Raw genomic sequence first — 22,994 nt, 5'->3', positions numbered from 1 at the left:
CGCCCGCGGGCTGCCGGCCAAACCCGCCGCTCCCAGCGTGCACCGCGGCGTGGCGCGCGAAGCGCCGATGACGTCCAGCGCCACCGCTGGATCGCAGCGCGGCGGCGTCACGGGCTCACGCGACTGAGTCACCCGCTCGCTATCGCAATGCCCGGCCATTGGTCGCCGCGACGGCGCGTCGCTAAGCCCCGCCCCCGCAGCCCGGCGGGCTATAAAAGCGGCGCCGGCGCCCCCTCCGCGCCTTTAGTCCCAGGTGTCTGAGAGGAGAAAGATGCATCGACTCCGCTCACGGGCCTCCACGGGGATTTCTGCCTTCGCCGCCGGTTCGTCCTCCGCCTGCTTTCGTCAATCACCTCCGCTGCCCCGGACCGGGAAATCGGCCTCGCAGAGGCGTTGGAGTAAAAAGCGGTCCTGCTCTTCCATCGGCTGATTGTCGCTGATTCCCGGGCGGGGGGGAGCAGAGAGACCGAGACCCGGAGAGGGGCCGCGGGAGCCGAGCCGAGCGCCGCTGCGACCATGCCCAAGCCTAAGAAGCGAGGGAGCAACCACCAGCGCGGAGCCGGTGAGCGCGGGCGGGGGCTCGGAGCGGGCGGCCTCGCTGGGCACGAAGGGCGCCCGACGTTTCCCGTGGCCGCTTGAGCTGCCCGAGGCGGGGGCGGCCTTTCGCCGGCGAGAGAGGCCGCGACCGGGCGGGCCAGCCCTGGGTGGCTGCGCCCAGGCTCTCCGCGGGGCTGGTGGGAAAGCGGCAGGACGGACAGGGGCGGCCGCGGGGCCGGGCAGCCGGAGCTGGAGCCGGGCACGGGCCGGGCGGCGCCGCCGGGCTGGCAGGAGCCGGCCCCGAAACCGCCACCTCACGCCGTTTCCGCGCATGCGCCCGGCGGCGCGGGTGGCCCCGGGAAGGCGGCGGCCGTGCCTGGCGCCGCCGGCGGCGACGAGCAGCGCCCTGAGGGCAGCGGCCGGCGCCGGCCCCGCGGGGGGCGTCCTGGCCGCCGCGCTGCTGGGTGCCGCCGGGCCCGCGGGGTGCCGGGAGCGGCGAAAGGCGCGTCCCCAGCACGCACAGCCCCGAGTGTCCCCGCTGTGCCCGCCGCCAGCCTGGGCCCTTCCGGGGCGGGGGGACGGCTACTGCTGGCACTCCGGTGCCTCCGGCCGGTGGAGCTGTGTGTGTCAGCGCGTTGTGCTGCGAAAGGCTGCGGTCTCTTTAAAAAGGCTTTCTTAGCCTAAAAGAGGATGCTACGAAATAACCTTAATGTAGATCCAGACTGTGTGTGGCTGAGGTGCTGATGCCAGGGCAGAAGGGAGGTTTTGTGGGGTCGTGAGAAATTCCATTTCAGGCTCCCATAGCAGTGAGCAGAGTCTGTCTCTTTAGTATCGAATGTTCAGGAAGTGAGCAATTCCCTGGGGCTTTCTGTAGCTGCTTTTATTTCAGTTTGTGAAGGGCTGGCAGTCATTCTCGCCACTTCTCCCATTGAACTTCCCTGCTTGACATCACTGGAAGCCAGAAGGTGACCATGCCGGAGCTCTGAGCCTCCAGGTTTCTTGGTCTATGCATTGGCTGATGTTTGTCCTTTGTAACTATAGGAGACACCAAGGTTTATGGCCAGTGATGCAAATAAATGGTTTACAGCTAAGAGTTGCAAAACCTCTGAAGTGTGAGTTTGACTTTATTGGAAGGCACTTGGACAGTGATCAACTCAAGGTTGATTCTGCCTAGATACAAATGCTTTTTGGGGATTTTGGTAGCCAGGAAGCCTGTCTGAAGCTGCCAAACACTGTGCACAGCCTTCTTCAATAATGTAGAATAAATTGTACCACAAAAAATATGTGGAAGAGCAGAATTCAAGGTTCTGTAAATGACATTTGGGAGCTGTTGGAGAAATAACAGTGAAAATATTGTTTTGTTAATCGACTTTAGTAGACACAAATTAAGGGCTAGAGTAGGAGAGCAGTAGAAATTACAGTATTATCAGATCAAACTCCACCAACTCAATACTGTAACAATAAGATACAGGTATGAAAACTTTGTAAAGGTGAGCATTGGTGAAAATTATACTGCTTTCTTCAAAAAGACTGGAGTTACTGAACTGAGGCCTTCTTGATGCTGAGAGGTTAAAACTATTTTCCCCTGTTTAAGCATTTGACATTTTGGCTTGTATTTGTAATTCAGTATTAAAATAGGGTTGGACATTGCTGATACTGCACATACTACACTTAATCCTGTAAACCCTGCATTGAACTGGGTAATGTATGTTTGCCTAAATGTATAACCTATCCTGGCTTGAAGTCCCTCAAAATTGAAAAATAAAGTTTGTATTGCAATTCTTTTTGGCAGCTTGTCTTAACAGTTAAATTAATATAAAGCTATTTTTAAAGCACATTCAGAGGAAATTGCATTCACTCGAAGTGGATTGTAGAAAGATCCTAAAGCTAGAGCTAGGAATTCTACCAACACTTTGAAAACTAGGAGGGTTCTTCCCCACCATTCACAAACGATCTTCCAGAACAGAGCCAACTAAGTCTTCAGAACAGGTGGGAGTAAAAGAACCAACCAGCAAGGGAAGGAAATGTATTTGTGTCTGGATCAGGGAGACTGAATTTGTTGGGAGGGTTGAATTCTGCTTTTGGTGTTCAGATCTTCCTTTTCCTTGTGAAAAATGACCAAACTATTGTATTCATCTTTCCTTAAGGTGGTCAGCCCAGAAACGTGCAGCCTTTTAGTGATGAAGATGCTTCAATTGAAACTATGAGCCACTGCAGTGGCTTCAGTGATCCTGCTAGCTTCACTGAGGATGGTATGTTGTTTCATTTTTACCTGTTAATCATTTAAAAATGTAAAACCTGAGTTAACTTAGGAGTCTAAGTACTACACTGTAAGTGGCAGTAGCAAAATAGTGACATTCTGTTAAGCACTATGTGATTATTAATCTAGTTGTTATCGTTTTTGTTTGGTAAGAAATGCTCCAGGTTTCATGAGCTTCTCATTAAACTATTAGGTTTTTTTTCTTTTAGAATTATAAAATGTGAAATTTTGGGGACAATAAGATTTTTAAGATGCATTATAAGATGTGGAGTTTCATAACACATAGTTGAGGTGGTAGGAACTGCAGAAGAGTTTGAAGTGGAAGGAGTCACATTTGCCAGTTTTGAACTAGATTTCTGCTTTGTCTCCTCTGCCCTCTGCTCTAATGTCATTTTGTTGGGAGGAAGGGTCCTGAAAGCCTGCTACGGGGAGGGATAAGGCAGGGAGACTTCCCTGTGAATACCTGCAACTCTTAACTGAGCTGCTGTTGCAGAGGCATCTGAAGTGCTGCCAGGTAGGACAGGCTGCTTGGACTGTGAACACTCCACTGTGCTCCAGGGATAGATGTAGTGGGTTGGATGAAAATATATTGCGGACAGGTTTGGTTGATGGATCTCACTTATAGCAAATTTGCGTAAGACCTGATGAGCTCCCTCATTCTTGGCATGTGTAAGAAGCAGGTATAGAAACAGCACAGATGTATCGATACATCAATTTTTATCGAAGTATTTTGAGGGGCAGTTTGATATATGCTTAACACCATTCCATTGCTGTAGTACTGAACAATTCTGTAGCTATGGTCTCTGTTAAACTGCTTTCTTCTTGGTATTAAAAACATTAAGTGTTGGATACTACTGTGTCTGCTAATAAAATGTATATCAGTAGGACTAAATTGTTTCCTCTGGATTAGGGCCTGAAGTTGATGAAGAAGCCACTCAAGAAGACTTAGAATACAAACTGAAGGGATTTATTGATCTTACATTGGACAAGAGGTATAGTAAGCTTTGAAGAAATGCATTCATATGTTTTCTCTCTTCCTCTGATACAATAAGGGAAGTGCGCATCCAAATTCTTATGTGCTTACTGAAATTACAATTATTTCCTGCTGGGGAAGACTTGCTTTCCTTCTGGATCTGAAAAGACCTTTCTCCCTCCACCATGTTTTTGGATAAGTTGAGAGTTGGGCCTTCCTTTCCTAATAGCTTGAGGTAAAGCAACTTTATTTCTAGTCTGGTGTATTATTGTGAACTCAATCTCCGACTAAGTTTTTCTGTCCTTGAGGAAGGAGGCAATTCATAGCATTTCATACTTCATGGTATGTCTGTGGGTTACTCTTCTGTTGGATGCAGACAAATATAAACTACCATGAAAGCAAAGGCTGAGCTTTAACTGATGTGTGTGGATTTCAGGAGGTCTTCCTTCTCTCTTCTAACAGTGCAAAGACAAGACAAGCAGCTCTTGAAAGTCTGAAAAGTGCTTTTTCTTCTAAAATACTATATGAATTTGTCATGGAAAGGAGAATGACACTAACTGATAGCATTGAACGCTGCATAAAGAAAGGTAATTAACATGCTTGCTGATAGAAAGCAGTAATCCCTATGAAATAGCTCATTGTATAAATGGAATTAAGACTGAGACTTCTCTAGTGCTTAATAGGGTGTTTAATAATTTAGTTATGTTAACAACATCCCTTTTTTTAATTTAAATGTCATATTTTAACTGACTTAGCAAATCAACTAAAATTGTCTTCTGTCTATTGGTTTCTGAATTTCCACTCAAAAGTTTTCAGACCACTATCTTTGAAGGAGGGAAGCAATGCACAAAGTGATTATTCATCATAATATGTTAACCTCTAGGTAAGAGTGATGAACAGTGTGCAGCTGCCGGACTGGCATGTCTTCTGTGTGTGCAGATGGGGTCTGGAATTGAAAGTGAAGAGATTTTTAAGACCCTTGGTCCAGTTCTGAAGAAGATTGTCTGTGATGGAACAGCCAGTATCCAAGCCAGGCAGGCTGTAAGTATAAAATGTTTATTTCCCAGGCAGGGACAGAGGGCAGTTTTTGACCAGCTCATGACTGTGTAATCCAGAACTAAAGGTTACTACACTAAAGGTTACTACTATACCTTACAAGGTGACGTAAGCTCTGAATGATGCATAGCAATTTTCACTGGCTTAAAAAGTTCCACATAAAGGCTAAACATTGTTCTCTTCTTCAACCTGGGAACTTCCTTAAAGAGCTGTCACACCTAGTACTTTGTCAAGTGTCTTAACTCACTATGTTGCAGTCTACTTAGTGTAGTTCTGAGGGCTCATGTTGAAGTCCTATAGAAAAAAAAAGTATCATTCCTGTATTAATTTTAACTTCTTTAACAACAGAGGAATGTTGCTCATACAAATATATATGATAAAATCATATATAGCAGATTTAGAACTACATACTTAATACATTCATACAACCAAAAGTATTCTAAGTTTTTCACCCATTGATCTCATCTACACATCAGTGGTATACTTGAACTATTGACTGAAGACAGTCTAAAGCTCTCGCAAGATTTTTTTAAATTTCAAAGTTTTAACTAATATACTGCAGCTTGCTGTTATCGTTACAGAGCTGGCTACTTCTGTTGTACTCAAGCTGTATTACAATAGATACTCTCAGTTGGAAGAGGAGGTGGTATTAGTTCAATAACAGTTGTTTCTACAAACAAATAAAAGCTATTAAAACTTGTCCAGTTTAACTGTAGTTTTCAGTCCTGTGTGATTAGTGCCAACATCACTTTCGGACCTTTTTTTTCTTGCTCTTTGTGAGACTGAGTACAATATGGGGGATAGAGAAGAGATCTGCAGGACCTTGCAGTAAAAGTTGGAGAAAGGCTATGGAAGTCCAGTGTTTTAATGTTTTTTAATTGTAATAGTGGGCAGAGAGGGGAAAATACAAGATTTATTCACAGCTGTGGGAAATATGTCCATTACTGTTTATCAACATGATTTCTGCTAGTGAATCCTAGTGGGATTGAAAGTAATTGGGTGAAAGGAGTTCTATGTGTAGCTTTTTGGAAGGGCTTTGTAAGCTATATTAAATAATACAGCATGAAAAGTGAATGCTTGAGACTGGCATGTGTTGTAGAATCAACCTGAGAGTAGATGGGAACTGAGAGCTAACTATTAGAAAGGAGCTGAATTAAACAGTGTTGGAAACTTCTCCTCTGCTGAGGTCTTAGTCTGAAGTTCCCATTACTTCAGCTGTTAGATTTCAAAGGTCAAAGTTTGAAGGTTTTGTCAACAGTAACATTACTGTCAAAGACTGACACCTTTTTCTTTTCTATCTAGTGTGCAACCTGCTTAGGGATTTGCTGTTTTATTGTCACTGATGACATTACGGTGAGGATAAAGAATACTTTTTTTTCAAAAAATAAATTGGCAGTATGAAAATGTATGAAACTTAAGCACTTGAATGATCTTTTTTGCCCTGTTCAGGAACTGTACTCTACTATGGAATGCCTGGAAACCATCTTTACAAAGGCCTATCCGCGAGATAGAGACACTAATGGTGTGTCGAGTACCCATAATACTGTGCTTCACATCAGTGCTCTCTTAGCATGGACACTGTTGTTGACCATTTGTCCAGTGAATGAAGTGAAGAAGAAAATTGAAATGTGAGTATTTTTCTTGGACAACAAAATTTGTAATGACTCTTTTTATAAGCAATGAAGCAGGGTCAACAAAATTTACAACTTAAAGAAATGTGACTTACTCCATAGGCACTTGCATAAACTTCCAAGTCTGCTGTCTTGTGATGATCTCAACATGAGAATAGCTGCTGGAGAAACATTAGCCCTTCTGTTTGAACTGGCACGCGAAACAGATGCTGTAAGTAGATGTCAGCAGCTAAATTTTCTTGCACTGGCATGATGACAAGACAAATTATTTAACCTGTGTAGCATAGCACTCTGGATCTCAACAAGCAGCACATAATTCACTGGGTTATGTTCTTTGTAGTGAGTCTGCCCCGGTCTAATTGGTTGTAGCAATGATTCACAGCAGTTGAGCTATCATTTTTACACTATTTTCCATGTTGCAAAACAGGACCAGTATAACAAAACACATCAAACAGTAATTAAGAGTAACTAGAAATGTAGTATGCAAGCTTTGGAGAGATCCATTTTCCTATTTGCAGGGAAAGATGTTAAGGCCAGAAACTAAAAAAAAAAAAAAATTCTTTTTTTGGACTAGGATTTCTTTTATGAAGATATGGAACTTCTAACAGAGAAGCTAAGAGCTCTGGCTACAGATGGAAACAAGCACCGAGCCAAAGTAGATAAAAGAAAGCAGCGATCTGTCTTCAGAGATGTTTTACGAGCTGTTGAGGTAATTCTTTTGTCTTACTTTGGATGTCTGGATTGAAACTATGTAGTGTACAATTCTATGAAAATGGTACTATTATTAAATAGAATTACTTTTTCAGTGAAAACAACAGGAAAAAAACTACTTCAGTGAGATTTCAAATTCTGATCATTTATGCAAAATATAACTGCTTTTTTAGGAATAGAGAACAAAGAAAGTCAAACTTTGCTTATTTTGCTCCATACTTCCATATTGAAGAGTGTTTTTTTTCTTTATAAAGGCTAAACCTTGCATTGTAAATACTGAATTATTTTTATTTTATACAATGAGCAGGTGTTTTTTAATAAAAAACTTTGTAGGACATCCAAGTTAGTGTACTGAATTCTGTGAAAAGGTTTCTTATAAAATCTCTTATTGAACTGCTGTGTATAGCAAACAGAAAGCAACCTAGTAGTAACGTACATTTCCAAATGGCACCTTTGTCAGGGGCTGAAGAAGTGTTTGTGTGTGGGGGGGTTGCTTTCCTAATTGTGCTCTGTTTTCCATATCCAGATTAAGAGAACAGAACACAAATCAGGACTCTAAAGATACTTGGTTAGTGACATAACTTCTGAGTAAAGCATCTAAGACAAATGTCAAACTTCTATCACTTTAATTGATTGTTACTTTATACCTCTCAAACTAGATATTTTACTTCTCAGGTAATTACTTTTTACATTACTGTATGGGTAAAACTAACTATATATTAGTTGACATTCAGAACAGTTGAAATCTTTGAAGCAAAGGAGAAGGTTTTGAAGTGATTTGGAGTCACCTTTGAGATTCTGCCCATAGAAGAACCTGAGTCACTTATTAGCACTTGTTGCATTCCATTGTCACAAATGTAACTCAGTGCACTTGAAAGATGGGGACTAAATAAGGTTACAAACTGGCTGAAAGGTGTCTCCTGCACTCAGAACTGTTTTTTTCTGGAGATAAGTCCAGTTCTTAGTCATTTTAAAGATGAAAGTTGTGTTCCTTTTCTGAAATGCTTTCTGACTTGAAGAATGTAAGCTTCAAGTCTTACATGAGATTTAACTTTACGTGTTTATGAACAAATACGGTCTTTAATATACACATACTATATTCTTTGGAAGGTTTTCATGTACCAAATTTATTAATGAAAATAAAGTTCATTGAGATACATACAATTCCTAATACAAAAGACTGTTTAAATTAAAGTTATATATGTTGTTTCCTTTAACTTTGTATAGGAGCGTGACTTTCCTACAGAGATGGTTAAGTTTGGACCTGAGCGCATGTATATTGACTGCTGGGTTAAAAAACAAACTTACGATACCTTCAAGGAGATTCTGGGGTCGGGGATGCAATATCATTTGCAGGTGAGCTACTGTTTGATCCGTGCTCAGACTGTTGTTCCCTGCCTGGTTTCCTTGTAGTAGTTGAGTCTGAATCACAAGGTCTTGAGTAGAACTTGGCGTTAAAAGGCAGCACTTGCAACATGAACCACAGTGAGCTGGAACCGTCTGGGTGAGCTGCCTTCAAGTTGTAGCCTGGGTGTACCGGGTTAGCAGTTAGAAGACTTCTCCAAGAAATAAGAGGTCCAAGCTGAATAACATCTTAGCTTCAGAGTTTTTCCTGAAGCCATATGCTCTCTTCCAGCAGAGTGGTGTAGCCGTCTGACTGCTGTAAGGCTGTGTGCCTCCACCCCTCTTGCTCAAGCCTGTAAAAAGGAATGCAAAGTTTTAATTAAATGTAAAGAGCACGACTTGCAGCCCAATGATGACAGCATTGCAGGAGGCAAGGGTTAAGTCCTTATCTCAGTTCCAGGAACAGCTTGTGCACTAGTCATCTGTTTAGATACCTAGCAGAAGCAGGAACTCCAGCTATGGCGTATATGCTTCCAAATTGCTACAGTAATCATGGGGTTAAAATCCTCAGTGTTGGTTGTATTTCTGCGTGACTGCGGCACCCCAGGCATGTAGCAGCTTTTTCAGATTTTTCAAATACAGGGTGTTTCAAAAAGACTTATTCAATTTGAAATCACTTTGCTTTGAAATTGGGTCCATCCTTTTGAAACACCCTGTAGTGCTTTTACAGCCAAATATTTAAAAATTGGTGTGTTGTAAAGCCATATGGGTCTGTGTCCAGCTGTCTAATCTTCTGCAGAGGATGTAATAGAACAGTGTCTAACTTGCTGGGACAAAAATATCAATGCAGGGTGGGGTGGGGAGCTGTCTCTGTCTTCTCAAGAGGGCAGTTTTAGTTCTTAGCTTTATTCTGATTAAAGAAAGAAGTGTTCCCTGGCTTAATTGCAAAAGATACTAAAATTTCTGTCAAATTGCTGCTATATCTTACTGGAATACTTGATAATTAATAGTAGTCATCTACGGAGACTTGATAATTGGAGGAGAAACTGATAACTGTATGTGTTTCTTGTTTAGTCAAATGACTTTCTTCGGAATGTGTTTGAGCTTGGTCCACCAGTAATGCTAGATGCTGCAACTCTTAAAACAATGAAGATCTCCCGTTTTGAAAGGGTAGGTTACTGCACCTTAATGTATTTTCTTTACTTTATACGCTAATATATTTCTGCTGAATTAAATATTGTTCTAAATATGCACTTTAGAAGCTGTCATATTTCAACTTGTTACTTTAGAGCCCCATATTGTCCTGAATGAAACCAAACCTTCCTTGTGTGTGTGTCTTTGAGCTCCTATCTTAGATTTTCCACTGGGCACATTTCTGCTATTGCATTTCTTCTGGAGCATCTGTTTGCAGATTGGTACCAAATGAATTCTCCATAGGTGTGAAACTTGGGCTCTTAGGAGAGCCATAGGTTTTTGGGTAGGGACCCACAGGAAACCATAGAAGCAAAGTCTTTATAACAGCAGTATCCCAAACTCGCCAGTGTGAAATGGATACTGGGGACTTTGTTCTGCTGGTTGTGAATGTACTCATCCTGTGTATGAACGGTCTGTGCAGTGGTGCTATCAAGTTTAATCTGGGGGTGCAGCATTAATCTACATTGTGTCTGTATGATGCTCAAGACTGACTGGCTTCCAGAATTGCTCCTGGCTCAGCCTTTCTTAACACAGGCCAAGTTTCCTTTAAACGTATATATATTAAAACGAATCAGCCTTTCGTGCAAAGGTGTTATACTATAAATTTCAGAAGGCCTACTGATTTACTTCAAAGATTAATAAAAAGATATTTTCAGCTGTTTCTTAACAGAAAATAAAATCTCTAATAGACATAAACCTTTTGAACATCTGTGATTAATTTCTCCTTTTATTTTGTAGCACTTGTACAACTCTGCAGCATTCAAGGCTCGGACGAAGGCTAGGAGTAAATGTCGTGATAAAAGAGCAGATGTGGGGGAATTTTTCTAGATCTCCTTTTCCATGGGGTTCAATTTTAAGTATTTCATAATTAAAATAGATTTGTAACCTTTAAATTAATTTTTTTAAAATTTCTGTAGTCACAGTTGGCACTTGTGCATAGGGATTTTGTATAAAATCTGTAAATATCATGCATGTTGTTGCTTAGTTGCATATACACTGTATATAGATTGATGTAAGATTGGGTGCAGGGATACATTATAACACTTATTTTAGATGCAACTTGCTCCAAAGGCTAAATATATTGTAACTCAACTGTTAAGTGGGGTGGATAATTGTAGTCAAATGCCGTGTGTCAGACTGGATTCTTTATATGAAGGTAAATTAAATGAATTCACTGACCAAGTGTTTTGGTAACAATGTGCTAATATGAAAAGATGAACTTGTTTATGTGGAGTTATTTTAGTAACTTTTTAAACTCTTCAGTGGCAGGTGGACAAAGAAGTTTCTACATCCTAAAAGGGACTGTGAAGTTCAATTACCTTCACTTACAGTGAATTACAAAGACTTGCCTCAATGTAAAATAAAACCAAGATTCTTATGTTCTGAAATTGCATCTTTAATTTTTGGAATAAAGGTGTTTGTCACTGCTTGCTTTCTGTGTAAAAGTCATTACTATGTGAATGAAAAGGTGGAACATGAGCAAAATCTAAAGGCTGAAACACATGGGTTTGTTTATTGGGTTGGTCTCAATGTAGATGCTACATGTTGCTGTGTTTGGAAGGTATATCTTGTTTACATATGGTCTGCACAACAGCCTGTGGATTTGTCATAATTTCTGTAATGGTAGAATGTTTTCTAGATCTGGTACTGCAAAACACCGTGTCCCTTACCTCACAGGAGCCAGTCTTGCTGCCCTGTTTTCATCAGGTTGAAAACTGCTCTGCTCTCAGTTTCTGCCAGTAACTGAGAACTGTCTTTCTTAGGGATGGTGGAGTGTTTATGTCATAAAGACACTAAAACCTTAGATAGCTGGAGCTTCTCAAGCAGCAGACCTATAAATAAAAGGGCTTGTTTAGAATAAACGTTCTGAAAACTGGAGGTCAAGTTATCAGCCAAGGAAGTAAACCTTACACCCTAGAAAACTCCGCCCCATACCCTGAAAACTGCTGCTTGCTCTGATAAGGGAAAGCAGGTTTTTTGGTGTTGGTGGTTTTGGTTGTGGGTGTTTTGGGTTTGTGTGTGGTGGTATGGGTTTTGGTTGTTTTGTTTTGTTTGTGTGGGGTTTGTTTTGTTTTTTTAGTTTCAGATTGCAGCAGAACTTATTCCAGAAAACCCACACATGCTAACTGGTTGTAACTCTTAATTTTGTTTTACCTCAAATAATGCACTAAGCAAGGCCTTCAACTTAAATTTGTGCTACTACCGACATGGAAATTTGTGCTATTGCTGATGTGTGTTGTCAGTGATTGTCACACAAGTGGAAAAGAAACTTCTGATCCTTGAAGGAGATGGAGCTGCCCCCTTTGAGCAACATGTTCCCGCAAGCCCTGCTAGTGTCTCTGATGGCTTCTGGGTGGTCACCTTTGGCACACTTTGGTGTAAAATAGCACCTTCTGCAGCTTCCTGCCTGGCCAGTATTTTCCAGAATTGCTTTTTCCAGCAAGTGGCAGGTGGCCAAGCTCGTGGTTGCCCTTTCCCCTCTTACACTGTAGCTGCAAACCACAGAGACCAGGGTGGCTTCTGGGGCTATTTGAGGGCAGATGGGCTGTTTTGCTGCCCTGCAGAGGCCTGATGGGTTTGTAGACCTCTTCAAGCTTAGAGCTGGGGCAGCCTGGGTCCTCATCTTCCAATTAGGATGGTGGCAGGAATCTCCTGGGGATGGAGGTGAGGTTTTTTGGTGTGTTTTTTTTTTTTGGCTTGCACATTCTTGTTTGGGGGGAAGAGGAGGTGCCTGCAGAAAGGGAGTGAGCTTGTTACGTCTGCATTGCTGGCCCAGCAACTCAGACTGGGCAGTGGCAGAGCTCGTCAGCTTGGGCTGGGAAACTGTGAGTCAGAAGATGTATCCTCTCTGCTGTTTTCCGAGAGAAAAGCACACATATTGAGAGTTTGAAAAGGGGTTCAAAATTTCAGATGTATAGAATGGTTTCAGAAAGGATTTGTTGTTTTGAGCCATGGTCCCTTCTTGTGTCAGCTGCCTGTCATTGTGGTGTGCTGTACCATGACATTCTGCAGTGTCGGCAACAAAAAACAGAGAACCGTCTGCAAAGGAGCAACTACCAATACCAACATTTCATCAGAATTAATTTTTTAAACAATGAAGAATGCCAGACAAATTAGTCCATCCCATAATACTGTCCCACTTTAATTTGTAAGGTGTGTGGGAGAAGGAAAAAAATACCTTTTTTTCTGGTCTATGCCTTTAAAGTACTCATGGCTGCAACACTGTTGATATGACTCTTCTGCATAGCAAACTGGTTACTCATAGCTGCAGTGTCGTAGACAAGACTCTTCTGCTTAGCAGATGAGTTTTAAAAAGGCATCATTAATGAAAAGGTTAGTGAAATACTGATCATCAGTAACAAACCTCTTTCTCCATGATAGGATATTATCATCGTGATTCCCATATAATAAAGAAGAACTGTGTGTGTGCTGGTTTCTTTTTAAGCAGACTGATACTGTGGAAGGCAGTATACATAGCCAAGATGAACTCTAAATATAGATGGGAAGGGACAGTGTGTTTCATAGCTGCCTTCATGGGTCCTGTAGGAGCTGACAGGTTCCTATGGCTCTAAAAGTAGAGAGAGGAGTTTTCTTCTGGTGATTTTCACTGCCTGATTTCTTCTGTACTGGCATATTACCTCAGCGTGGGTATGTTGTAAGTAACATTTCATTCTCCTGATTTTTAGTTCCTTTTAGACTTGATTGTTTTCCTTTTTTTCTGTAAAGAATTTTCAGTGTGTTCTCACATTAAGTTCTGATTTTGCCACAACTTACAGAGAAATTTAAAAATCACATGGAGAAAAAAAAATCTTTAAGGTTAAAGTACAAGATAGAGTGACTCCAGAACCCCCGATGTTTAGGTTAGTTTGTTGGGAAAATAATCAATACTTCTGGCCAGTGACACTGATGTCTGTATCCTCTCTCTTTTGTTTTGCATGTCAATGGAATCAAACAGATGTAATATAGCCTTTGTTGAATTAATAATGGTTATCTTCACTATGGTTACATGCACAGTGAGGAAATCCATTTTTAATAAGTAGTAACTAATAATTAATAATATTGATGAATCAAAGGTACTCACATTTATTACAGCTCAAGTTGTTAAGAAGAGTCTGTCCTGAAGTTGCCTGGAGGTACTAATCAAAATACCCAAGACAATCAACTGCTTTTGGAAGATAAAAGCAACCAAAAGTCGCTGTGCATGAGGTGGCAACTTTTAGCACGCCGTGGCTGAAAGGCAGAGCTCAGCAGGGATTGCAGCTGCCGCGGCTCTGCTTGCAGGGAGGCGGCAGAGCCAGCGCTGGTGGCAAGAGGGCTCACAGACCCTCCTGCCCGGCACCACACGATGTTCTAGGGGAAGGAAAGTGGACACAGCAGCTGTCCCGAAATCACTGCTCCACACCTGACAATCATATGCTAAGTAACGGTCACCACTACCATGCCGGCTTTTCTGCCTTATCTTTCTATTTCGTAGCAACAATTTTGAACAGAGAAGAAATACGCTGTAATCTTTTCTTACACTCTTTAATAGCAATATAAAAGTACGCATGTAGCCCAGCCAATTCCCACTATCAGGAGAACGAGCCCTGTTGTGAGGAGCAATTCACTTAGTCTTCAGACTCATCGAGGCTCCGTGAATGTGGCTGTGTGCTCAGATTTGGGTGAATTATGACAATCTTTGCATTTGGTTCGATGAGGGAAAGAATGGGTCTTTTCTGTAAATGCTCAGACCTGTATGCCCCAAACTTGAGGTTTTTAATTTAAGTGCCACGTTAGGAGAGACATGTCTAGAGGGCAATTCATTCCATCTAGGATTCAGAAATCATTCTTAGGTGCTTAACACTCTTCATCAACAGGAGGTTTGCATCCCGTGAAGTGCTGAGTTATGTTTAGATGGTAAAACTGAAATTAAGAGCTTTGATAAAATGCTAAACGGTTAAGATCTATTCAACTCCAAGTCTAAACTCACCTTTGTGAGCTTCCCCCTTACATTCACTAGCCAGGGAAAGGCACCTTTAGATCGCAATTGTAAAGTCAAAAAGACTTATCTTAGAATAAGAGGAATGTTACTGGGAGGTATGTATTTTTCTTCAATAGTTACAGAGGGAGTTTTCAGCAGTCAGGGTAGTCTAAGATGCCTAATTAGAGCACCTGCATCTCCTTACTGCTAGAACTGTAGTTTCCTTCTAACAGATATTTTTGGAATTAGGGTAGCATAAATAAAACAAAAAGACTGTTAAAGAATGAAGTGCAATTCATAGAGCAACCTCCTTAGGTTTTGTTTCTTTTCTGTATATAACCTTCCTTCATAACTGTATTTATATAAACAATAATTCACGCGCCCAGATTCTGCAGAGAAGCTGGTTTTGCTGATTGGATACCATCCAGGCAAGGAGTATTAGTCTGAAGAGAAGACTTTTCTGTCAGGCTTTCATTTGCCACAAATTAGGATCTATGTGAGGTAGAACCACTTTAGAAAACCATTTTTTGCTCTATCTTTCACAAATAATAACTTCACTATGATAGGCCAAGGTGCATAAGCAGACCCATATTCTTGCTGCTTATCTCCTACATCTGTACCTGCTTTCTCTGTCTTATCTCAGAATGATTTGATGCTGGAAGCAGAGGACCTGAGTGACATCCTTCCTGGCAGTGGTAGTGAAGGTTTGGCTTTCACTGTGGTCGGGATATCACCCCGTCATCTCACCAAGTACCCACCATACCAAAAGGGTTGCACAACGAAATAACTAATGTTCAAATCAATGCTGGAGCCAGTCATATAGATTTTTCTCTTTCTCCACACACACATATATATGTAAATGTAAGCATAAGTGTGTGCACAAACACAATGTAGAAATTAAATCTTATACACATCAAAGATCCCCAAGAATAAACAAGTGCTATGTACTGAGTTACCCTTGCCCTCAGGATTTAGTAAGTATGCTGGTCCTTCAAATCTTTTTATTTTAAGGGTTAAGGTGGCTCAGCATTTCCTTAGAACAGGACACCAACCGTTACCAGTTATTTCATGTATCCGTGTTTTAATTTACCTTTTAAATTATTATTTATTTTAGAGACAATGGAGAGGCCTTCCTTGGAAATTAACCTGCCTGATACTCATGAAGAAGGAAAACTTTATGTAGTTGATTCCTTAAACAACCTAAACAAACTAAATGTTTGTCCAGCTGAATCCCAACATGCACTAGGTATGTATGATAGATGACACCATCAAAAAAGAGTTACGTATGACATTTGAAAAGACTGACCACATGTAATGTCAGCAGCCCAATAGTTTGTTATATATACAAGACATATAAGTATGTGTCAAACTCTGTACTGAAAAGTATAAGAAAAGGATTGAAAAGGCATAATTTAGGGAGATCGGATTAATGGTTTAACTGCTTCTGCTAAGTATTTCATTTATTAGGTTCTTGGAAATCTTTGCATTTGGCTGGGGATTCACTGTCAAGCCTGAACTTATCTTCCATTTCCATCGGGACCCATGAGGTGATGCCTTGCAGGATAATTTCTCTAGTCATGCTCAATATGCACCTGCTACATAAGTAGCATCATAACTCTTCACGAGCACTAAAACTCACACGTGGCAACAGAAGCACCTTCTTTCAAGACACATCTCCTGAGGACTCAAACCAGTTATCTGAAATATCCCCCGAGACTTTAAAGCATTTCAATTTGCAGACTCTCTTTCTGTCACCAAACCCAGGACTGTTTACTTACGGTTTCAGATATGGGCTCTCACACTTTTACTGGTTTTATACAGCTTTTATATTTTATTTGCTCACAGCAACAAGAATATTTTTACCCAGGGATGGCTACAATATATTTGAATTCTTTGTGACCTGAAAATGTCTTAAAACCTGAAGTTTTTCAGCAGCATTCCGCATGACAATATCTGAATCTGCTTTTATTTCCCTTACTATAATGGCAAATTTGACTGAAGAAAAACTACCAAACAACAGCTATGCTTAAGTGAATTTCAAATGGCCATAACTTAATCACGCTTCTAGTTACAGGACTTAAATGCCTTTCCATTACTTCTCCTTCTGAGTTCTCTAACTTTTCCTAACACAACTAACTAGAGTGGTGTCAGTTTCTAGATTTAACACGAAGATGTTAGACATAATCTACTTAATTTTCACGTGTATGTTATCTTGATAGTCACTTCTACAAGCACAAAATGAGACGGTGGGATAAATTGGTTTTAATGCCAAGGAAACTCTTTGCAGTGTGGCTGTCCTGCTGTCTTTTGTAATTTTTATTGGACAGTATTGTTTACTTTCCAGGTAAACATACAGGGTTCTGTGGAATCATGTACGGTTCTGTGGAATAATCACACGCATGCTCCTTCCTACATTTCAGCAGTAAATAAAGGTAGCCTAGTATGCATCAATTTGTAAAGTGCTTTGACTTCTTCTAGGATTATTTTTAAAATACATTTTCTTTATTTTTAAAAAAACCTCAGAGATTCTGTAGCTATCTTACTCCATTGGTTAGATACATAAGATGAATTTTTCACAGTCCTTAGCTTCCCTATTCAGCTGCATAAAATTCTGGTTCTCCTGCCAGAAAATTAGTGAGCTCTGTGGAATGTTTTTCAATTTCTGATAAATACTAAGTTCTCATGAATGATCTATTAATTGTATAGCAGACGCCCAATTTGATTTAAAAACTGATGTTTCAAGAGTGTTGCAGTACATAGCACTCCTTTTGTTCAGTAGCTTAATACGAGCTGGCTCATCAAACACACAGCAAACATGTTAAAAGTTATTTAAAGTTTATATACTTTTTGATTGCTTTGGTGGCAGCAATTTCTTCATGTTTCAGACGACAGAATGGTCCCACTGTTTGCAGTTTGGCAAGAACGCGTGTTCTCTGATTCCTCCCAGGGCTGCAGTCCGGCAGGCTCACCCAGCTGCAGTAGTAAACAGCATTCATTAGGCAGAGCAAGCACAGGCCACTTGTGAGCCACCATTGATAGCTTAGGGTGCTTGATTGACAGCAGTAGCACGCCCTCCCCATCCTTGTTACTCCGATTAGAAGGCAATATTGGTGCAGGCACTTAGTATATGATGCATTTGTTCTGAATGCTAAGGGAATAAAAATAAAACCCCTAAACCCCAAATATTAAAAGCTTTCAGCTTACCTGCGGGCAGAGGCGCGTTAAATGCAATAAAGCAAAACAGAGAGATTCTCAGAGATCTCCCACAAACTCAGTGAATTGCTCAGCCTCAGGTTGGTTCATTATTAAAGTGCTGTAACGGGATATGCAGCCTTCCCTCAGCTTTATCACTACAGGCTCAGTTGCAAAGACCTCAGAGATTTCTACCAGCTAAAACAAGAACATGATCTAGGAATATATTTTACAGAGATGCATACGCTACTCTCAGAATGGTAAGACAGCAATTACAGGAGAAGAAATTTCAGTCATTTGCGTATAATTTTAGCATGTGTAAGACCGACACCAAAATTAAATTACATTATCTCCCTATCCCTCCAAAACATAAAATACACTCAAACCTTAGTAAATAGTTAAAGTATGCAAGCTTGGGATTAAACTATTCTGTCTCAGTATGATTTTTTTTTATGTTCACATGAATTTCGTCATGGTGTTCACTTGACTTCATCAGTTATCTTTAGGACTTGCTGCCACCTTTCATTTGATCACAACTGTTTCTATGAGATAAACTACTGACTTTCCCTTTATGCAACGCAGTCTGTAAAAAAGCAAGAAACTAGCTTGCCATGCTGATTTGAGGGCAGCACAACAACTACGTGTCCTTTTTCCCCCTCATCTTCATATGCTTGAAGGACAACAAGTCCATGTGAGACTCTGTTCCATTTTTGACAATATATCATTTTTTTTTGTTGGAATGAAACAAACAAAACCTAAAGAAGAATATTTAAAACATTTGTTTAAAGATAAAAAGTCCAGACCTATATTCATCTTATCTAACACCAGGAGCTTAACTGAGATGCTTAATTTGGGAAGTTAATCATCCCAGAGACATTTCTATCATTAAACAGGAAAATATGTGAATCTAGAGGGTTAATGTGTAGGATGAGTCTGTAGCCAGGCTTTCAATATGAGATTTTATTTCTTCTGTTTTGAAAAGTTGAGTCCATTCTGGTCCTTAGAAAGCCTTCTGATGAAAACTTCATTGCAACCTCTGTACCTGTAAAACTGAGCTGTAAAACTCTGAACTCTAAAACAGATCATCTTCAACAAAACAGAAACAGTTTTGTTGAAAATGTTCCAACAGCTAAAACAGATGTATTAGTTTTTATACTTCCAAATTCCAGTTGAGCTCATAAAATTGATTTCTTCCCTTCTCACGCAATATCACAGGAAATAAAATCTGTTGACCAAAACTGTGATGTATTCTGCATCATTTCGTGGAGCCAGAAGCATTTTGTCATGTTTATCCTAACCAACCTTAACAAACTTTATGACCAAATGATTTGTCATCTCGTAACAGATGAGGAAGAGAACACTGTTGGTGCTGGAGAAAACACAGCAGGGAGCAACAGAAACCAGTGTTTGTTCTTTGTCACCTTTATTCTTACTCTGATCGTCAGTTTGGCACTTGTTTCATTCGTGATATTCTTAATAAGTAAGTAAACCAAACAGTGGTTCTTAAAAATGTAGGGTCAATTGGAAGAACTTTGTTGAAATGTGTCGTGCTACCCTGTAACAGGATACTGCTGTATTTGCATGGTCAAAGGCTTTGGCTGGTTATGGGCGGTGGGTCGTGGTCCTGGGTGCAAAAGCACAGGCCTCCACTCTGAGCTAGGAGGCACAATTTTGTTCTTAGTGCAAGGGGTTTGTGAGCTTCAACAGCTGTGAAGAATTTAGCTCAGCAGGGTTATGCTGTGTTGCTAAAAATGCTGACTGAAAATTAAATGAAATTTTAAAGATGACTGTATGGCAGTGAGATGCTCTGACAATGTGCCTTCCATTCCTTTTCAAATAAAACTCAGTATTGGTCTCATTCCACTGAAACTGGAATTACACCCAGACTAACACTTAAGTCAGGCTACCTGAAGAAAGACCTGAAGGCTGCCAGCTAAGTACTAACTGGAAACTTGTTGGGAACTAAGAAAATATCAAATATAAGACACAAAAAATCAGACAAGATATATCAAAATGGGCACGTAGCACTGAGTCTACAGATGTACCTACTGTTTCGCTTTGCCTGGACCGGTCAGGCTGGCTTAGCTAAACACACTGTGACCTTTGTTTATGGAACTCTTGCCATCTTTGGGTTTTCTGGGCTAATAGCATTGAAAAGAGTACAAGGTGCATTATTCTAACTTACAAGTCCATTATGAATGAATTGTAATCCATGTGAAATCAAGATTTCTTTTATCCTATAGTATGGAATTTGCTGGAGCAAAAATCCTCATTTTCCTTTTTGAACAGGAAATCCTAACCCTTGACTGAATTTGCTCATAAGCGCTCAAAGAACACAATATCAGACAAGTAAAGAGCACAAAGGAAATTTTACGTATCATGGTTGTAAAACCCTAATTAAAATATCTCATGCTTGAATTCCAGATGTATTTAACAGGGCATTGCTAAAAGTAAAGCCCTGGTATAGAAAAATGAGTAATGTGCCCCTCTAGTGGAAAAATGGTAAAGTAATAACAAAAAGACTACTTACAGGGATTAGAGGGGTTTGCTTGGGCTCGAGTTGCTGGAGGTCAGTATGTCCATAGACATAGATTCATTTAGCTTTGGCACTATTAGACTTAAGCTTCACAACCCATGTGTAAATTTTGTTAATGTCACAAGGCCAAAATAAAAATAGCTCCGGAAGTGTACAAGACACCTACTGCATATTGGTGGTCCAGAGGAAACTGGCCTCTTCATGGCAATATTTGCAATAATTCTCCTTTAATCTAAATGCTTTAGAAAATGAAGTGATTTGGATATAGTCTTTGGGGTGATCTAGTAATTATACTTTTAGAAAAATACAGGTGTATACTGCCCAGAAATAGCAACGCGGAGCCCCTAAATAAGACATTTTCCTGTGGACACTAATGGAATGGATACGCTCTTGAAGACTGCAAAATTTGTCTGAGATGTATTTGAGTTTATTATGCTGCACTGCACTGAATAAAACAGCAAATAAGCAGTTAAAGAATCTAGTGAGCAGGTAACTCCACCAGATGTGTAACTTCTTACCTGCAGTTATTTTCCTCTTTAATATTTTTATTCATCATAATACGCTACAAACTCCCACAGGAATGCTAGAGAGGGTAGTGGTGCTCTTGACTTTATGTTGCCAATTTAATGTGGTACATTTTCCTTTTCAAGTTCAAACTAGAAATGAGATGGACCAAATATCAAGCAGACTAGTATTGGAAAAGAAGAACATAGAAGAGCTTAAGAAAATGAACAATATGATATTAAAGCATCTAAATCTATCAGGATTTAAGGAAAATGGGCGATACCTCTTCACGCAGTCTCCTGATCTCCATGATTACCTCTTTACCCATGCTGAGCTGAAAGTCCCTGGAGAATAGATCTTTTCTGGAATGAAATTCAGCGTATTCATGTACACAGATGTTTTCATATACGGCACACAGATTACTTAAACATTCTATATGGTCACAGGAGTATTGGAAAAGCCACCTGAATTAAAAATACTAGAAAATAATATCCTGTTTTATGTGAACATAGATTTTGAAATCTAAACCCATATGATTTACAATAAACAATGGATTGTCAACAATTTTGGGCAAGGGTTCCAGATTCTCTGTGCACTGTAAATTGCAGGGTTAAGGGCTTACCTTTACTTTAAATATAAGTCGAATGATCACAGAAAATAGTGATTGCTATTCACGTGATTCCAGCATGACCTTGTTCACTTAGTCATTCTCCTGTTTCTTTGGAACAAGTTTTGTGTTTGCTTCTGTATTATTTGTATTTAAGGATAACTTCTGATTCCATAACTTAAAAATAAACTCAGTTCTACCACACTGTTTGGTGGTTTGCCTTTCTGTGCATCTAAATAGATGGACTTACTACTCCTTTTGCGAAAAAAACCCCAAGCTTAAATAAAACCAAATCCTTTTATAATATGCCGTATTCAGCCCAAATTAGTATTGTCCGAAAGTGGGTGTCATTGTCTTCCCCGGGAAATGGGTTTAGAGGACTCAGTGTGGTAATACTCATCTCACAGCAATGCTAGTACATTGTACTCAGGATTTGCTGGTGCTTTCTGGAGGAAGGCCAAGTGTTTTTATAAGGTGTTGTGGGTAAAATGCTACATGTTCTTGTACTTTTCCCTATACTTGCTGTTGGCCACTACTGGAGAAGGGCCACAGAGCAGGTAGAAATCTGGACTGAGCCTTCATGTTTTTAAAACGGAGCAGGACCTCAGGGGGTAAAAGCAGGAGCTGATGCTTTCTCACTCTGACTTTACAGAGTTGTGGAGACCAACACCCAGAAGTGTGTTCACATAAGGGACTGCTGGGCAGCTTTGTCATTTTAGCATTCAGATCCTTCTACTAGGACGTACATTAAGCAGCCACCTCCATTACCGATGAACAAATCGGTTACTCCCATCACAGAGGTGCAATGGCAGCTGACACTAGGGAGTAGGTCCGACATCATCTCTTTTACTTCAAGTTGTCTTTTTCATCCAATGCTTTCCTATCTCTTATGGACAAAAAAAAAAAAAAAAAAAAGTCAGCAAAGTAGATAACTTGCACTGCAGTCTCCTTTTCCAGAATGAATGATAGTTCTTTCTACAGTGACTACTTCATTGTCTACAACAGAATGAAGAACTAAGTCCAGGAATCTTTCTTGCTATGACTCTATTTGGATGTGCCCACCAATTCACAGAATTTCTATTCCTGCTACTAGGAGTGCTTTGCTTTACATCACCACCTTTCTACTTCTTGAGCACCCTTTTTTCTTTTCCTGCTGTATTATTGTCAAGTCATTTGCACAAAACTTGTGAGGTTTGGTCTTAAGAGTTTATTATTTCTGTTGTTGATTCCCAGCTGGAGTCAAAATTATCTGCTCTGGACATCACAAGTAGTTGTTACAAAGATGACTTTAATATAGCTAATAGAGAATGATGAAAGTAAGCATAGAATAAGTTGTAAAGAAACCCTAAAAGCCCAAATAAATCATCTTTCTGTAAATACTGTTCAATGATAAAAGAAAAAGTATTGTACGACTGAAAACATGACACTCGTAGTGTTGTTTCTGTGTTCTTCTCTAAGCTGTCAGCTGCTTTTTAGTGAGAGTATTAAG

At 40.4% G+C, this 22,994-nt stretch overlaps 2 protein-coding genes and 1 long non-coding RNA gene across 4 annotated transcripts; 2 read left to right on the top strand and 1 right to left on the bottom strand.

The window, feature by feature from the left end:
* The first annotated feature begins 255 nt into the window (after positions 1-255).
* Positions 256-11,126, top strand: IFRD1 (interferon related developmental regulator 1). Its single transcript, XM_065632854.1, has 12 exons — positions 256-562; positions 2,685-2,789; positions 3,708-3,789; positions 4,233-4,357; positions 4,654-4,811; positions 6,129-6,179; positions 6,276-6,454; positions 6,560-6,668; positions 7,032-7,166; positions 8,396-8,524; positions 9,587-9,682; positions 10,445-11,126. Exons 1-12 carry the CDS (start codon positions 517-519, stop codon positions 10,532-10,534), a joined length of 1,305 nt encoding a protein of 434 aa, XP_065488926.1. The 5' UTR covers positions 256-516; the 3' UTR covers positions 10,535-11,126.
* Positions 8,500-14,048, bottom strand: LOC135987879 (uncharacterized). Its single transcript, XR_010606090.1, has 3 exons — positions 13,788-14,048; positions 11,377-11,538; positions 8,500-8,865 (listed from the first exon to the last, which is right to left on the bottom strand). It is a non-coding gene; the product is annotated as an uncharacterized LOC135987879 (long non-coding RNA).
* LSMEM1 (leucine rich single-pass membrane protein 1) lies at positions 13,060-21,700 on the top strand. Of its 2 annotated transcripts, none has more exons than XM_065633077.1 (4): positions 13,060-13,354; positions 15,781-15,912; positions 19,204-19,338; positions 21,045-21,700. In XM_065633077.1, the coding sequence occupies exons 2-4, from the start codon at positions 15,786-15,788 to the stop codon at positions 21,251-21,253; spliced, it is 471 nt and encodes a 156-aa protein (XP_065489149.1). In that variant the 5' UTR covers positions 13,060-13,354; positions 15,781-15,785; the 3' UTR covers positions 21,254-21,700. The 2 variants fall into 2 exon arrangements, with proteins under 2 accessions (XP_065489149.1, XP_065489058.1); XM_065632986.1 differs by having other exon boundaries at positions 13,060-13,361.
* The last annotated feature ends 1,294 nt before the right edge of the window (positions 21,701-22,994 follow it).

Source organism: Caloenas nicobarica, chromosome 1, assembly GCF_036013445.1.
Source record: "Caloenas nicobarica isolate bCalNic1 chromosome 1, bCalNic1.hap1, whole genome shotgun sequence".
Lineage (NCBI taxonomy): Eukaryota > Metazoa > Chordata > Aves > Columbiformes > Columbidae > Caloenas > Caloenas nicobarica.
This window is presented reverse-complemented; position numbering and strand designations above follow the sequence as displayed.